At 45.6% G+C, this 17575-nt stretch overlaps 1 protein-coding gene and 2 pseudogenes across 2 annotated transcripts; all 3 read left to right on the top strand.

The window, feature by feature from the left end:
* The first annotated feature begins 177 nt into the window (after positions 1-177).
* On the top strand, positions 178-10412 carry LOC106593855 (prolactin). Of its 2 annotated transcripts, XM_045722563.1 has the most exons (5): positions 182-213; positions 1505-1689; positions 6767-6874; positions 7304-7483; positions 9441-10412. In XM_045722563.1, exons 1-5 carry the CDS (start codon positions 189-191, stop codon positions 9639-9641), a joined length of 699 nt encoding a protein of 232 aa, XP_045578519.1. In that variant the 5' UTR covers positions 182-188; the 3' UTR covers positions 9642-10412. The 2 variants fall into 2 exon arrangements, with proteins under 2 accessions (XP_045578518.1, XP_045578519.1); XM_045722562.1 differs by lacking the exon at positions 6767-6874 and having other exon boundaries at positions 178-213.
* A 151-nt stretch (positions 10413-10563) lies between these two features.
* Positions 10564-13493, top strand: LOC106593854 (prolactin-like; annotated as a pseudogene).
* A 151-nt stretch (positions 13494-13644) lies between these two features.
* Positions 13645-17340, top strand: LOC123743832 (prolactin-like; annotated as a pseudogene).
* Positions 17341-17575: the final 235 nt, after the last annotated feature.

The following is a 17575-nucleotide window of genomic DNA, read 5'->3' as shown; positions in this document are numbered from 1 at the left end:
AGAGAGAAAATTGAGGGCGAATGAAAACTCATGCAAACCTCTGTCTCTCTCTCCTCCCCTCCTAAATGAGTGTGGTCATCACATGATGACAGAGAGAGAGACCCTTTCCTTAATACTCCTGGTCCCTTTAAATAGCTGAGTGTCACTGTACATCCTCCAGCTTCAAAACTACCACCAAGCAACACAGAATGTCCAGGAACAACATCAAACAAGGTAGCTACCTCTAAGAACAAGCCAGGGCAGTGCATGTATAGAGCAGGGATCAGGGATCAGGGATCAGGGAGCAGGGAACAGGGAACAGGGACCAGGGACCAGGGACCAGGGAGCAGGGAGCAGGGAGCAGGTAGCAGGGACCAGGGACTGAGGAGCAGGGAGCAGGGACCAGGGACCAGGGACTGAGGAGCAGGGAGCAGGGACCAGGGACCAGGGACCAGGGACTGAGGAGCAGGGAGCAGGGACCAGGGACCAGGGACCAGGGACCAGGGAGCAGGGACCAGGGAGCAGGTAGCAGGGACCAGGGACCAGGGACTGAGGAGCAGGGAGCAGGGAGCAGGGAGCAGGGACCAGGGACCAGGGACTGAGGAGCAGGGAGCAGGGACCAGGGAGCAGGGACCAGGGAGCAGGGAGCAGGGACCAGGGACTGAGGAGCAGGGAGCAGGGACCAGGGACCAGGGACTGAGGAGCAGGGAGCAGGGAGCAGGGACCAGGGACCAGGGACTGAGGAGCTATATATGCATGCCTCTGCCGGTGGAACTAGATCCTCTCCTCTGTTTACCACCTCTTCTTCCCTTTCTCTTTTCCTCTTCCTCCCTCAACCTGTCAGTCACTATCCAGTGTCAGTGTTGTGTCTCTTCATCCTCTTCTCCTTCTATCCCTCTGTCAGTGTTGTCTCTCTTCATCCTCTTCTATAGGCTGGTGAGACAGGATCCAAAGCTCTCCCTCTATCCTGCCCTTTCCTCCTTCTCATTGCTCTTCTCATTGTCCCCCTCTACCTCCTGTCCTCATCCCTTCTCCCTCTATCTTTCCACCAGTTTGAGTGCTGCATCTGCCTTGTGAGACAGGATCCCATCCTCACCTCTCTCTGTTCCTCTTCTCACTCTCTCTCTGCCAGCTGCTCCTGACTGGCTGGCTGGTGAGACAGGATCCCATCCTCACCTCTCTCTGTTCCTCTTCTCACTCTCTCTCTGCCAGCTGCTCCTGACTGGCTGGCTGGTGAGACCGGATCCCATCCTCACCTCTCTCTGTTCCTCTTCTCACTCTCTCTCTGCCAGTGCTGCTCCTGGCTGGTGAGACAGGATCCCATCCTCACCTCTCTCTATTCCTCTTCTCACTCTCTCTCTGCCAGTGCTGCTCCTGGCTGGTGAGAGGATCCTGTCCTCTCCCTCTATTGCCATCCTCTCTCTCAACACCTTCAACCTCCTCTCTATTTCTCTAGTCCCTCTATCTCTCTCCTCTCCTCTTCTCATCATCCTCATCCTTCTCCCTCTCTCCCTCTCTCTTTCAGTGTGGGCTCTGCTCCTGGTGTTGGTGTGTGTGGAGCTGTGTGGCAGTGGCAGGGCGAGCGCGGCGCCTATCTGTGTCCACGGCCAAGCGGGGTGCCACTTCCTCTCCCTGGCAGACCTCTTTGACCGGGTCATCCAGCACAGTGCCAGGATGCACAGCATCTCCAGTGACCTGCACTCTGAATTCGTAAGTCCCCTTACCTTTCTCTAGTATGCTCAAGGTTACCTCTTTCTTTCTCTCGTTCTCTCCCTATCCCTCTCTGTATGTCTCTGTCACTAATGACACAGTCCTAGTCTCTTTCTCTCCCTCTCTGTATGTCTCTGTCACTAATGACACAGTCCTAGTCTCTTTCTCTCTCTCTCTGTATGTCTCTGTCACTAATGACACAGTCCTAGTCTCTCTCTCTCTCTGTATGTCTCTGTCACTAATGACACAGTCCTAGTCTCTTTCTCTCTCTCTCTCTGTATGTCTCTGTCACTAATGACACAGTCCTAGTCTCTTTCTCTCTCTCTCTGTATGTCTCTGTCACTAATGACACAGTCCTAGTCTCTTTCTCTCTCTCTCTGTATGTCTCTGTCACTAATGACACAGTCCTAGTCTCTCTCTCTCTCTCTCTGTATGTCTCTGTCACTAATGACACAGTCCTAGTCCTCTCTCTCTCTCTCTGTAGTCTCTGTCACTAATGACACAGTCCTAGTCTCTTTCTCTCTCTCTCTCTGTATGTCTCTGTCACTAATGACACAGTCCTAGTCTCTTCTCTCTCTCTCTCTGTATGTCTGTCACTAATGACACAGTCCTAGTCTCTTTCTCTCTCTCTCTGTATGTCTGTCACTAATGACACAGTCCTAGTCTCTTTCTCTCTCTCTCTCTGTATGTCTCTGTCACTAATGACACAGTCCTAGTCTCTCTCTCTCTCTGTATGTCTCTGTCACTAATGACACAGTCCTAGTCTCTTTCTCTCTCTCTCTGTATGTCTCTGTCACTAATGACACAGTCCTAGTCTCTTTCTCTCTCTCTCTGTATGTCTCTGTCACTAATGACACAGTCCTAGTCTCTTTCTCTCTCTCTCTGTATCTCTGTCACTAATGACACAGTCCTAGTCTCTTTCTCTCTCTCTCTGTATGTCTCTGTCACTAATGACACAGTCCTAGTCTCTTTCTCTCTCTCTCTCTGTATGTCTCTGTCACTAATGACACAGTCCTAGTCTCTTTCTCTCTCTCTCTGTATGTCTCTGTCACTAATGACACAGTCCTAGTCTCTCTCTCTCTCTCTGTATGTCTCTGTCACTAATGACACAGTCCTAGTCTCTTTCTCTCTCTCTCTGTATGTCTCTGTCACTAATGACACAGTCCTAGTCTCTCTCTCTCTCTCTGTATGTCTCTGTCACTAATGACACAGTCCTAGTCTCTTTCTCTCTCTCTCTGTATGTCTCTGTCACTAATGACACAGTCCTAGTCTCTTTCTCTCTCTCTCTGTATGTCTCTGTCACTAATGACACAGTCCTAGTCTCTTTCTCTCTCTCTCTGTATCTCTGTCACTAATGACACAGTCCTAGTCTCTTTCTCTCTCTCTCTCTGTATGTCTCTGTCACTAATGACACAGTCCTAGTCTCTCTCTCTCTCTCTCTGTATGTCTCTGTCACTAATGACACAGTCCTAGTCTCTTCTCTCTCTCTCTCTGTATGTCTCTGTCACTAATGACACAGTCCTAGTCTCTTTCTCTCTCTCTCTGTATGTCTCTGTCACTAATGACACAGTCCTAGTCTCTTTCTCTCTCTCTCTGTATGTCTCTGTCACTAATGACACAGTCCTAGTCTCTTTCTCTCTCTCTCTCTGTATGTCTCTGTCACTAATGACACAGTCCTAGTCTCTTTCTCTCTCTCTCTGTATGTCTCTGTCACTAATGACACAGTCCTAGTCTCTTTCTCTCTCTCTCTGTATGTCTCTGTCACTAATGACACAGTCCTAGTCTCTTTCTCTCTCTCTCTGTATGTCTCTGTCACTAATGACACAGTCCTAGTCTCTTTCTCTCTCTCTCTCTGTATGTCTCTGTCACTAATGACACAGTCCTAGTCTCTTTCTCTCTCTCTCTCTGTATGTCTCTGTCACTAATGACACAGTCCTAGTCTCTTTCTCTCTCTCTCTGTATGTCTCTGTCACTAATGACACAGTCCTAGTCTCTTTCTCTCTCTCTCTTGTATGTCTCTGTCAGTAATGACACAGTCCTAGTCTCTTTCTCTCTCTCTCTCTGTATGTCTCTGTCACTAATGACACAGTCCTAGTCTCTTTCTCTCTCTCTCTGTATGTCTCTGTCACTAATGACACAGTCCTAGTCTCTTTCTCTCTCTCTCTGTATGTCTCTGTCACTAATGACACAGTCCTAGTCTCTTCTCTCTCTCTCTCTGTATGTCTCTGTCACTAATGACACAGTCCTAGTCTCTTTCTCTCTCTCTCTCTGTATGTCTCTGTCACTAATGACACAGTCCTAGTCCTCTCTCTCTCTCTGTATGTCTCTGTCACTAATGACACAGTCCTAGTCTCTTTCTCTCTCTCTCTCTGTATGTCTCTGTCACTAATGACACAGTCCTAGTCTCTTTCTCTCTCTCTCTGTATGTCTCTGTCACTAATGACACAGTCCTAGTCTCTTTCTCTCTCTCTCTGTATGTCTGTCACTAATGACACAGTCCTAGTCTCTTTCTCTCTCTCTCTTTATGTCTGTCACTAATGACACAGTCCTAGTCTCTTTCTCTCTCTCTCTGTATGTCTCTGTCACTAACGACAGAACCCACTATCAGGGACATGTTGAAAATGTCAGTGAAGACACCTGCCAGTTGGTCAGCACATGCCCAGAGCACACGTCCTGGTAATCCGTCTGGCCCCGCAGCCTTGTGTATGTTGACCTGTTTAAAGGTCTTACTCAAGTCAGCTACGGAGAGCATGATCACACAGTCGTCCGGAGCAGCTAATGCTCTCATGCATACCTCAATGTTGCTTACCTCGAAACGAGCATAGCAGGCATTTAGCTCGCCTGGTAGGCTTGTGTCACTGGGCAGCTCGCGGCTGTGCTTCCCTTTGTAATCTGTAATAGTTTGCAAGCCCTGCCACATAAGACGAGCATCGGAGTCAGTGTAGCATGATTCAATCTTAGCCCTGTATTGACGCTTTGCCTGTTTGATGGTTCATCGCAGGGCATAGTAGGATTTCTTGTAAGCTTCCGGGTTAGAGTCCTGCACCTTGAAAGCGGCAGCTCTGCCCTTTAGCTCTGTGTGAATGTTGCCTGTAATCCATGGCTTCTGGTTGGGGTATGTACGTACAGTCACTGTGGGGACGACGTCCTCGATGCACTTATTGATAAAGCCAGTGACTGATGTTGTGTACTCCTCAATTCCATCGGAAGAATCCCAGAACATGTTCCAGTCTGTGCTAGCAAAACAGTCCTGTAGCTTAGCTTCTGCTTCATCTGACCACTTTTTTATAGACCAAGTCACTGGTGCTTCCTGCTTTAATTTTTGCTTGTAAGCAGGAATCAGGAGGATAGAGTTGTGGTCGGATTTACCAAATGGAGGGCGAGGGAGAGCTTTGTACGCGTCTCTGTGTGTGGAGTACAGGTGATCTAGAATTTTTTTCCCTCTGGTTGCACATTTAACATGTTGATAGAGATTTGGTAGAACTGATTTAAGTTTCCCTGCATTAAAGTCTCCGGCCACTAGGCGCGCCGCCTCTGGGTGAGTGGTTTCCTGTTTTCTTATTTCCTTATACAGCTGACTGAGTGCGGTCTTAGTGCCAGCATCTGTCTGTGGTGGTAAATAAACAGCCACGAAAAGAATATCTGAATACTCTCTAGGCAAGTAGTGTGGCCTGCAATTTATCACAATATACTCTACTTCAGGTGAGCAAAATCTAGAGACTTCCTCAGATTTCGTGCACCAGCTGTTGTTTACAAATATGCACAGACCGCCCCCCACCCCCCGTCTTACCGGAGTGTGCTGTTCTATCTTGCCAGTGCAGCGTGTATCCCGCTAGCTGAATATCCATGTCGTCATTCAGCCACGATTCTGTGAAACATAGGACATTACAGTTTTTGATGTCCAGTTGGTAGGATATTCGTGATCGTACGTCGTCTAAATTATTGTCCAATGATTGCACGTTGGCGAGTAATATTGACGGTAACGGCAGCTTTCCCACTCGCCTTCTGCGGGTCCCCACGAGGCATCCCGCTCGGTGTCCCCTGTACCTGCGTTTCTTCCTCTTGCAAATAACGGGGATGTCGGCCCTATCGGATGTTTGGAGAATGTCCTGTGCGTCTTGCTTGTTGAAGAAAAAATCTTTGTCTAATCCGAGGTGAGTGATCGCTGTCCTGATATCCAGAAGCTCTTTTCTGCCGTAAGATACGGTTGCAGAAACATTATGTACAAAATAAGTTACAAATAACGCGAGAAAACACATAATAACACAATTGGTTGGGCTCCGTAAAACCTCTGCCATTTCTTCCAGCACCCTTTTTTTACTGGTTTCAATTTAGTAATAGGAAATTGCATGTTTAAAGTGATAGTTCACCCAAATGCCAAAATAACATATTGGTTTCCTTACCCTGTAAGCAGTCTATTGCCAAGGTAAGACAGCAGTCTATTGCCAAGGTAAGACAGCAGTCTATTGTCAAGGTGTAAGGGCTGTCTGAGGAAGTGGACCAAAATGCAGCAGAGTTAGTGTTCATCATCATTTAATAAAGAACGAACACTATACAATTTACAAAACAAGAAAACTGACATCCAAACAGTCCTGTCAGGTGAAACACACTAAACAGAAACAATTACCCACAACCACAAGGAAAAACACACACTACTATATAGGACTCCCAATCAAAGGCAACTCAACACACCTGCCTTCAATTGGGAGTCCAACACCCAACTCACATGTAACATAACAATCTCTGCCACGTCCTGACCAAAACTACTACAATTGCTCCCTCTGCTGGTCAGGACGTGACACAAGGTAAGACAGCGGTCTATTGTCAAGGTAAGACAGCAGTCTATTGCCAATATAAGACAGCAGTCTATTGCCAAGGTAAGACAGCAGTCTATTGTAATTTTATCATTTGGGTGAACTATCCCTTTAAAGGTTCTACAAGCTTTTTGTTTCTTTGCTTTCGAAGGCTTTGCTCTTCAGAGATGCAGCTCCTTTGACTCTCTGACCTTTTACTTTCTACCTACGTTTTCCCTGTCAACTCAATTCCTCTTTCGCTCCTTTCTTCTTCCCTCCTTCAGGAGCAATATGTTCTGCCAAGCAGAAATCATATTGGCAGGATAAACCGCCACTGCCATACAGCCACCATACTAACCCCTAATGGCAAAGAGAACGCGCAGAGACTGGCTGTGAGTCTTACAACTCTGTTTAATCAACTATTGTTTACCATAGTACTACCCCTCTCTGCTTCCTGTAATAACCTTGTCTGTTCCCTGATGGTACTACCCCTCTCTGCTTCCTGTAATAACCTTGTCTGTTCCCTGATGGTACTACTCTCTGTTCCTGTAATAACCTTGTCTGTTCCCTGATGGTACTACCCCTCTCTGCTTCCTGTAATAACCTTGTCTGTTCCCTGATGGTACTACCCCTCTCTGCTTCCTGTAATAACAGTGTCTGTTCCCTGATCGTATTACCCCTCTCTGCTTCCTGTAGTACCCATGTCTGTCTCCAGATGTAGACTGCTTCTATGTCTTTGCTTGTGTCTGTCTTCTCTCTTTCAACACTCAATAACCAACTCAACAAGAACATACAATTCTACTCTCTCTCTCTCTCCTCAGAGAGAAGAGTTAACAGAGGTGATTCTGAAGCTGTTGGTAGCATGGAAGGATCCTCTGTGGCAGTTCCACCAGAACATGGTTCACCAGGATGACTTCAACAACTTCAGCTCCAACAAAGCACTGGAGATGAGCTACATGGTGCACGAGCTCCGCAAGGGAGTCGAGAAGGTGGCTGATAGGGTAAGAGGAAGATGGGGGAGAACGTGGCTGATAGGGTGAGAGGAAGACGGGGGAGAAGGTGGCTGATAGGGTGAGAGGAAGACAGCAGGAGAAGGTGGCTGATAGGGTAATAGGAAGACGGGGGGAGAAGGTGGCTGATAGGGTAAGAGGAAGACGGGGGGAGAAGGTGGCTGATAGGGTAAGAGGAAGACGGGGGGAGATTGTGGCTGATAGGGTAAGAGGAAGACGGGGGGGGAGAATGTGGCTGATAGGGTAAGAGGAAGACGGGGGGAGAAGGTGGCTGATAGGGTAAGAGGAAGACAGCAGGAGAAGGTGGCTGATAGGGTAAGAGGAAGATGGGGGAGAAGGTGGCTGATAGGGTAAGAGAAAGATGGAGGGAGAAGGTGGCTGATAGGGTAAGAGAAAGATGGAGGGAGAAGGTGGCTGATAGGGTAAGAGGAAGATGGGGGGAGATGGTGGCTGATAGGGTAAGAGGAAGATGGGGGGAGATGGTGGCTGATAGGGTAAGAGAAAGATGGAGGGAGAAGGTGGCTGATAGGGTAAGAGGAAGATGGGGGGAGATGGTGGCTGATAGGGTAAGAGGAAGATGGGGGAGAAGGTGGCTGATAGGGTAAGAGGAAGATGGGGGAGAAGGTGGCTGATAGGGTAAGAGGAAGATGGGGGGATAAGGTGGCTGATAGGGTAAGAGGAAGATGGGGAGAAGGTGGCTGATAGGGTTTGGGACGGTTGAGCTAGCATAGGCTAATGCGATTATCATGACGTTGTAAGTATCAAGAACATTTCGCAGGACATAGACATATCTGATATTGGCAGAAAGCTTAAATTCCTGTTAATCTAACTGCTCTGTCCAATTTACAGTAGTTATTACAGTGAAATAATACCATCCTATTGTTTGAGGAGAGTGCACAGTTATGAACTTGAAAAGTTATTAATAAACCAATTAAGCACATTTGGGCAGTCTTGATACAGGCAATGGTTCATTGGATTACTCTAAAACTTTGCATAAACACTGCTGCCATCTAGTGGGCAACATGTAAATAGCGCCTGGACTGGAAAAATTCATTATGGCATTTCTCTTGCATTTCAAAGATGATGGTAGAAATAAATACAAAAAAACGCATGTTTTTGTCTTAGTATTATCTTTTACCAGATCTAATGTGTTATATTATCCTACATTCATTTCACATTTCCACAAACTTCAAAGTGTTTCCTTTCAAATGGTATCAAGAATATGAATGTCCTTGCTTCAGGGCCTGAGCTACCGGCAGTATGTCATTTTAGGCTAAAATTGAAAAAAGGGGCAGATCCTTCTACATAAACATTTCTATTGACTGCAGCTCAATTCTAGAAAATAATCATCACTTAAATCCATCATTACTATTTGTTGTTTGATGATTACGTTGAATATTACCTATGGCTTTATGGAAGAGTTATAATGTGAAATGTCTCACAGATGACGAAGTGTGTATGTCACTAAATGAATCACAGAGATGGGGGGAGAAAAACAGAGAGACAGAGAGAGAGACAGAGACAGAGAGAGAGAGAGAGGATACAAATAAGGCAGAGTTAGCCTTGAGCATACATACTATAGTGACAGTGAGTGAGTGTGAGAGAGAGAATTAAAGAAAGATATAGATAGTGGGGGAGAGAGAAAGCAAATTAAAGCAAATAAGACAGAGTTAGCCTTGAGCATACTACAGTGAAAAGAGTCCTATAGCAGCTTGATCCATAGTGACATTGTGTAGACTGATGTTGACACCATCACTGAGTCAGTGACGAATGCAGATGCCAACCAGGATGTCACTAGACAATCCTCACTCTGCTACTGGGTTGGCATGTGATAGCTCACGAGAGAAGGCACACACACACACACACAGACACACCTCATAATGCAATATGTACAGAAAGTAAAATTCCTTGTCTCTGACAATCCACTGTCTGTGTCCCTCTCTCTCAGATGCAGCACCTGGGGATGATCAGTAACTCCCTGAGTGGCCTGTCCTCCCCTGAGGCCTTGGACCCCTCGTCAGACACCAGCGGAGAATCCCAGGCCATGAGCGACCACGACCTACTCTACTGCTTCAGACGGGACTCCAACAAGGTCCAGAACTACCTGAAGATCCTCAAATGCAGGATCGTACCTGAGAACGGATGCTGAGATGTTAAGACAAGACAAGAGGCGTGACTTTCACAAGCTACCGTGTCAATCAAGGAAATGGGACATCATCATCATCATCAATAGACATGATGATAAGACCGAGACAAGAGACTGGGACTGTGGCACTTTACTCCTCCTGACAAGTCCAACAATGACTTCCACCAGCGACAATCTCTTAATGTCTTCTATGTACTGTATGTATTTCATGACACAGAGAAATATAGTACAGATGTAAGATCTTAATCTGATCACCCTGTTGAAGGAGAATTTTCCTGCAATGCAGCCAATTTTAAACATGTAGTGTATTTGAGGTTTCAAAAAGGCTTCTGAAGTTCATAATTTCCACTTTGAAATTTCATACTTGATTTTCCCTTACGAAAAATGTGTCAACCCCTACAAAAATTATCATTAATTATAATCCACATTTCCTGTTGCTGCAGGATTATTTTCCTGCTGTAGAAGACTGGCTCAAATGAAATCCTACACCTGTATGTAACTTATCTTGATGATGAAAACTTGAATTTTCTCTCAGAGTTTGGGGGGCAGAGCCACTGGAGTAGAATATCATAAATACTGCCATGACCATATTACCTTTAGGTTTAGAGTACATGCATGTTTCATATAATGAATCCATTTAATGTTTTAAATGTACATTTTCAAGAGGGAGAAGGGCTGTAACTCAGAAAGAAATTGATGGAAATTAACAAATATGTTGTTTATTTTTTATTCCTAAGACCAACTAGACATGAAATGTTCTTTAAAATAAATAAATCGTGCTAAAATCAGAACTCAGAACTCTATTGTGTGTGTGTGTGTGTGTGTGTGTGTGTGTGTGTGTGTGTGTGTGTGTGTGTGTGTGTGTGTGTGTGTGTGTGTGTGTGTGTGTGTGTGTGTGTGTGTGTGTGTGTGTGTGTGTATGCGCATGAGGTTTACTGGGTTTGACGTACCAAGACGACCACAGTGGTTTAAATAGAGTAGATGGTATGCTTGATGTCATATATGACATTGTTACACAGTATGTGCTAGTTTCTAGGCTATACGGTTTGAATGGTATGGAGTCATGAACCTACGTACATGTCATCTTGTTACATTAGATATACATAGGCCAGTGTTAGTTCTTCCATGACTTGTCTTTCTCTCTCTCTCTCTCTCTCTCTCTCTCTCTCTCTCTCTCTCTTCCAGTGTGGGCTCTGCTCATGGTGTTGGTGTGTGTGTAGCTGCAGGGACAGGGGTAGGGCAAACACAGCGCCTATCTGTGCCCACGTTCAGGCGGGGTTCCACTTCCTTTCCCTGGCAGACCACTTTGACGGGGTCATCCAGCACAGTTCCAGGATGCATAGCATCTCCAGTGACCTGCACTCTGAATTCGTAAGTCCCATTATCGTTCTCTAATATGCTCAAGGAAATCCCCCTCTCTCTCCTCAGAGAGAAGAGTTAACAGAGGTGATTCTGAAGCTGTTGGTAGCATGGAAGGATCCTCTGTGGCAGTTCCACCAGAACATGGTTCACCAGGATGACTTCAACAACTTCAGCTCCAACAAAGCACTGGAGATGAGCTACGCAAGGGAGTCGAGAAGGTGGCTGATAGGGTAAGAGGAAGATGGGGGAGAACGTGGCTGATAGGGTAAGAGGAAGATGGGGGAGAACGTGGCTGATAGGGTAAGAGGAAGACGGGGGGAGAAGGTGGCTGATAGGGTAAGAGGAAGATGGGGGAGAAGGTGGCTGATAGGGTAAGAGGAAGACGGGGGAAGAAGGTGGCTGATTGGAAGATGGGTGTGTGGGGGAGAAGGGTTGGGGGGCTGTGTGTGTGTGTGTGTGTGTGTGTGTGTGTGTGTGTGTGTGTGTGTGTGTGTGTGTGTGTGTGTGTGTGTGTGTGTGTGTGTGTGTGTGTGTGTGTGTGTGTGTGTGTGTGTGTGTGTGTGTGTGTGTGTATCTATTACAATACATGACCATTAGTATGTGGACACCTGCTCGTCCAACATCTCATTCCAAAATCATGGGCATTTATATGGAGTTGGTTCCCCCCTTTGCTGCAATAACAGCCTCCACTCTTCTGGGAAGGTTTTCCACTAGATGTTGGAACGTTGCTGCGGGGACTTACTTCCATTCAGCCACAAGAGCACTAGTGATGTCGGGCACTGATGTTGGGCGATTAGGCCTGGCTCGCAGTCAGCATTCCAATTCATCCCAAGGGTGTTCGATGGCGTTTAGGTCAGGGTTCTGTGCAGGCCAGTCAAGTTCTTCCACACCGATCTCGACAAACCATTTCTGTATGGACCTCACTTTTAAGATTTCCCTTAAATGGAACTAAGGAGCCCGAATCAAGAAAAACAGCCCCAGGCCATTATTCCTCCTCCACCAAACTTCACAGTAGGCACTATATATTCGGGCAGGTAGCGTTCATGAAGCTCCCAAAGAACAGTTCTTGCGCTGACGTTGCTTCCAGAGGCAGTTTTGAACTCGATACTGAGTGTTGCAACCGAAGACAGATTACTTTTACACGTTACGTGCTTCAGAACTCAGCGGCCCATTTCTGTGAGCTTGTGTGGTCTATCACTTTGCGGCTGAGCCATTGTTGCTCAGAGATGTTCCCACTTCACAATAACAGCACTTACAGTTGACCGCAGCAGCTCTAGCAGGGCAGAAATTTGACCAACTGACATGTTGGAAAGGTGGCATCCTGTGACAGTGCCACGTTGAAAGTCACTGAGCTCGCCAGTAAGGCCATTCTACTGCCAATGTTTGTCTATGGAGATTGCATGGCGGTGTGCTTGACTTTATACACCTGTCAGCAACGGTGTGGCTGAAATAGCCGAATCCACTAATTTGAAGGAGTGCCCATATACTTTTGTATATATAGTGTATCTGATAACTAATGTATTATTATATTACCCACCAATTAAGTAATATTAATCTCTTTATGAGCTCATAATTATACAATGAACATTTCTACTGACTGCAGCTCAATTCTAGAAAATAATCATCACTTAAATCCATCATTACTATTTGTTGTTTGGATGATTAAATTGAAAATTACCTATGGCTTTATGTAAGAGTTATAATGTGAAATGTCTCACAGATGACGAAGTGTGTATGTCACTGAATGAATCACAGAGATGGGGGGAGAAAGACAGAGAAACAGAGAGACAGACAGAGAGAGAGAGAGAGGATACAAATAAGACAAATAAGACAGATTTAGCCTTGAGCATACAATAGTAAAAGTGAGTGAGTGTGAAGGAGAGAATACAAATAAGGCAGAGTTAGCCTTGAGCATACATACTATAGTGACAGTGAGTGAGTGTGAGAGAGAGAATTAAAGAAAGATATAGATAGTGGGGGAGAGAGAAAGCAAATAAAAGCAAATAAGACAGAATTAGCCTTGAGCATACTACAGTGAAAAGAGTCCTATAGCAGCTTGATCCATAGTGACATTGTGTAGACTGATGTTGACACCATCACTGAGTCAGTGACGAATGCAGATGCCAACCAGGATGTCACTAGACAATCCTCACTCTGCTACTGGGTTGGCATGTGATAGCTCACGAGAGAAGGCACACACACACACACACAGACACACCTCATAATGCAATATGTACAGAAAGTAAAATTCCTTGTCTCTGACAATCCACTGTCTGTGTCCCTCTCTCTCAGATGCAGCACCTGGGGATGATCAGTAACTCCCTGAGTGGCCTGTCCTCCCCTGAGGCCTTGGACCCCTCGTCAGACACCAGCGGAGAATCCCAGGCCATGAGCGACCACGACCTACTCTACTGCTTCAGACGGGACTCCAACAAGGTCCAGAACTACCTGAAGATCCTCAAATGCAGGATCGTACCTGAGAACGGATGCTGAGATGTTAAGACAAGACAAGAGGCGTGACTTTCACAAGCTACCGTGTCAATCAAGGAAATGGGACATCATCATCATCATCAATAGACATGATGATAAGACCGAGACAAGAGACTGGGACTGTGGCACTTTCCTCCTCCTGACAAGTCCAACAATGACTTCCACCAGCGACAATGTCTTAATGTCTTCTATGTACTGTATATATTTCATGACACAGAGAAATATAGTACAGATGTAAAATCTTAATCTGATCACCCTGTTGAAGGAGAATTTTGAGAGCCAATTTTAAACATGTAGTGTATTTGAGGTTTCAAAAAGGCTTCTGAAGTTCATAATTTCCACTTTGAAATTTCATACTTGATTTTCCCTTACGAAAAATGTGTCAACCCCTACAAAAATTATCATTAATTATAATCCACATTTCCTGTTGCTGCAGGATTATTTTCCTGCTGTAGAAGACTGGCTCAAATGAAATCCTACACCTGTATGTAACTTATCTTGATGATGAAAACTTGAATTTTCTCTCAGAGTTTGGGGGGCAGAGCCACTGGAGTAGAATGTCATAAATACTGCCATGACCATATTACCTTTAGGTTTAGAGTACATGCATGTTTCATATAATGAATCCATTTAATGTTTTAAATGTACATTTTCAAGAGGGAGAAGGGCTGTAACTCAGAAAGAAATTGATGGAAATTAACAAATATGTTGTTTATTTTTTATTCCTAAGACCAACTAGACATGAAATGTTCTTTAAAATAAATAAATCGTGCTAAAATCAGAACTCAGAATCTATTGTATGTGTGTGTGTGTGTGTGTGTGTGTGTGTGTGTGTGTGTGTGTGTGTGTGTGTGTGTGTGTGTGTGTGTGTGTGTGTGTGCGCATGAGGTTTACTGGGTTTGACGTACCAAGACGACCACAGTGGTTTAAATAGAGTAGATGGTATGCTTGATGTCATATATGACATTGTTACACAGTATGTGCTAGTTTCTAGGCTATACGGTTTGAATGGTATGGAGTCATGAACCTACGTACATGTCATCTTGTTACATTAGATATACATAGGCCAGTGTTAGTTCTTCCATGACTTGTCTTCTCTCTCTCTCTCTCTCTCTCTCTCTCTCTCTCTCTCTCTCTCTCTCTCTCTCTCTCTCTTCCAGTGTGGGCTCTGCTCATGGTGTTGGTGTGTGTGTAGCTGCAGGGACAGGGGTAGGGCAAACACAGCGCCTATCTGTGCCCACGTTCAGGCGGGGTTCCACTTCCTTTCCCTGGCAGACCACTTTGACGGGGTCATCCAGCACAGTTCCAGGATGCATAGCATCTCCAGTGACCTGCACTCTGAATTCGTAAGTCCCATTATCGTTCTCTAATATGCTCAAGGAAATCCCCCTCTCTCTCCTCAGAGAGAAGAGTTAACAGAGGTGATTCTGAAGCTGTTGGTAGCATGGAAGGATCCTCTGTGGCAGTTCCACCAGAACATGGTTCACCAGGATGACTTCAACAACTTCAGCTCCAACAAAGCACTGGAGATGAGCTACGCAAGGGAGTCGAGAAGGTGGCTGATAGGGTAAGAGGAAGATGGGGGAGAACGTGGCTGATAGGGTAAGAGGAAGATGGGGGAGAACGTGGCTGATAGGGTAAGAGGAAGACGGGGGAGAAGGTGGCTGATAGGGTAAGAGGAAGATGGGGGGAGAAGGTGGCTGATAGGGTAAGAGGAAGACGGGGGAAGAAGGTGGCTGATTGGAAGATGGGTGTGTGGGGGGAGAAGGGTTGGGGGGGCTGTGTGTGTGTGTGTGTGTGTGTGTGTGTGTGTGTGTGTGTGTGTGTGTGTGTGTGTGTGTGTGTGTGTGTGTGTGTGTGTGTCTGTGTGTGTGTGTGTGTGTCTGTGTGTGTGTGTGTGTGTGTGTGTGTGTGTGTATCTATTACAATACATGACCATTAGTATGTGGACACCTGCTCGTCCAACATCTCATTCCAAAATCATGGGCATTTATATGGAGTTGGTTCCCCCCTTTGCTGCAATAACAGCCTCCACTCTTCTGGGAAGGTTTTCCACTAGATGTTGGAACGTTGCTGCGGGGACTTACTTCCATTCAGCCACAAGAGCACTAGTGATGTCGGGCACTGATGTTGGGCGATTAGGCCTGGCTCGCAGTCAGCATTCCAATTCATCCCAAGGGTGTTCGATGGCGTTTAGGTCAGGGTTCTGTGCAGGCCAGTCAAGTTCTTCCACACCGATCTCGACAAACCATTTCTGTATGGACCTCACTTTTAAGATTTCCCTTAAATGGAACTAAGGAGCCCGAATCAAGAAAAACAGCCCCAGGCCATTATTCCTCCTCCACCAAACTTCACAGTAGGCACTATATATTCGGGCAGGTAGCGTTCATGAAGCTCCCAAAGAACAGTTCTTGCGCTGACGTTGCTTCCAGAGGCAGTTTTGAACTCGATACTGAGTGTTGCAACCGAAGACAGATTACTTTTACACGTTACGTGCTTCAGAACTCAGCGGCCCATTTCTGTGAGCTTGTGTGGTCTATCACTTTGCGGCTGAGCCATTGTTGCTCAGAGATGTTCCCACTTCACAATAATAGCACTTACAGTTGACCGCAGCAGCTCTAGCAGGGCAGAAATTTGACCAACTGACATGTTGGAAAGGTGGCATCCTGTGACAGTGCCACGTTGAAAGTCACTGAGCTCGCCAGTAAGGCCATTCTACTGCCAATGTTTGTCTATGGAGATTGCATGGCGGTGTGCTTGACTTTATACACCTGTCAGCAACGGTGTGGCTGAAATAGCCGAATCCACTAATTTGAAGGAGTGCCCATATACTTTTGTATATATAGTGTATCTGATAACTAATGTATTATTATATTACCCACCAATTAAGTAATATTAATCTCTTTATGAGCTCATAATTATACAATGAACATTTCTACTGACTGCAGCTCAATTCTAGAAAATAATCATCACTTAAATCCATCATTACTATTTGTTGTTTGGATGATTAAATTGAAAATTACCTATGGCTTTATGTAAGAGTTATAATGTGAAATGTCTCACAGATGACGAAGTGTGTATGTCACTGAATGAATCACAGAGATGGGGGGAGAAAAACAGAGAAACAGAGAGAGAGACAGAGAGAGAGAGAGAGGATACAAATAAGACAAATAAGACAGATTTAGCCTTGAGCATACAATAGTAAAAGTGAGTGAGTGTGAAGGAGAGAATACAAATAAGGCAGAGTTAGCCTTGAGCATACATACTATAGTGACAGTGAGTGAGTGTGAGAGAGAGAATTAAAGAAAGATATAGATAGTGGGGGAGAGAGAAAGCAAATAAAAGCAAATAAGACAGAATTAGCCTTGAGCATACTACAGTGAAAAGAGTCCTATAGCAGCTTGATCCATAGTGACATTGTGTAGACTGATGTTGACACCATCACTGAGTCAGTGACGAATGCAGATGCCAACCAGGATGTCACTAGACAATCCTCACTCTGCTACTGGGTTGGCATGTGATAGCTCACGAGAGAAGGCACACACACACACACACACACACACACACAGACACACCTCATAATGCAATATGTACAGAAAGTAAAATTCCTTGTCTCTGACAATCCACTGTCTGTGTCCCTCTCTCTCAGATGCAGCACCTGGGGATGATCAGTAACTCCCTGAGTGGCCTGTCCTCCCCTGAGGCCTTGGACCCCTCGTCAGACACCAGCAGAGAATCCCAGGCCATGAGCGACCACGACCTACTCTACTGCTTCAGACGGGACTCCAACAAGGTCCAGAACTACCTGAAGATCCTCAAATGCAGGATCGTACCTGAGAACGGATGCTGAGATGTTAAGACAAGACAAGAGGCGTGACTTTCACAAGCTACCGTGTCAATCAAGGAAATGGGACATCATCATCATCATCAATAGACATGATGATAAGACCGAGACAAGAGACTGGGACTGTGGCTCTTTACTCCTCCTGACAAGTCCAACAATAACTTCCACCAACAACAATCTCTTAATGTCTTCTATGTACAGTATATATTTCATGACACAGAGAAATATAGTACAGATGTAA

Source organism: Salmo salar, chromosome ssa07 (genome assembly GCF_905237065.1).
Source record: "Salmo salar chromosome ssa07, Ssal_v3.1, whole genome shotgun sequence".
NCBI lineage: Eukaryota > Metazoa > Chordata > Actinopteri > Salmoniformes > Salmonidae > Salmo > Salmo salar.
This window is presented reverse-complemented; position numbering and strand designations above follow the sequence as displayed.

Bases quoted from the DNA above. Each gene is read 5' to 3' on its own strand.
- LOC106593855 (XM_045722563.1), top strand. From the start codon at position 189: ATGTCCAGGAACAACATCAAACAAG. The intron at 1,690-6,766 runs GTAAGTCCCCTT...TCCCTCCTTCAG, and splicing joins GTGACCTGCACTCTGAATTC to GAGCAATATGTTCTGCCAAG. The intron at 6,875-7,303 runs GTGAGTCTTACA...CTCTCTCCTCAG, and splicing joins AGAACGCGCAGAGACTGGCT to AGAGAAGAGTTAACAGAGGT.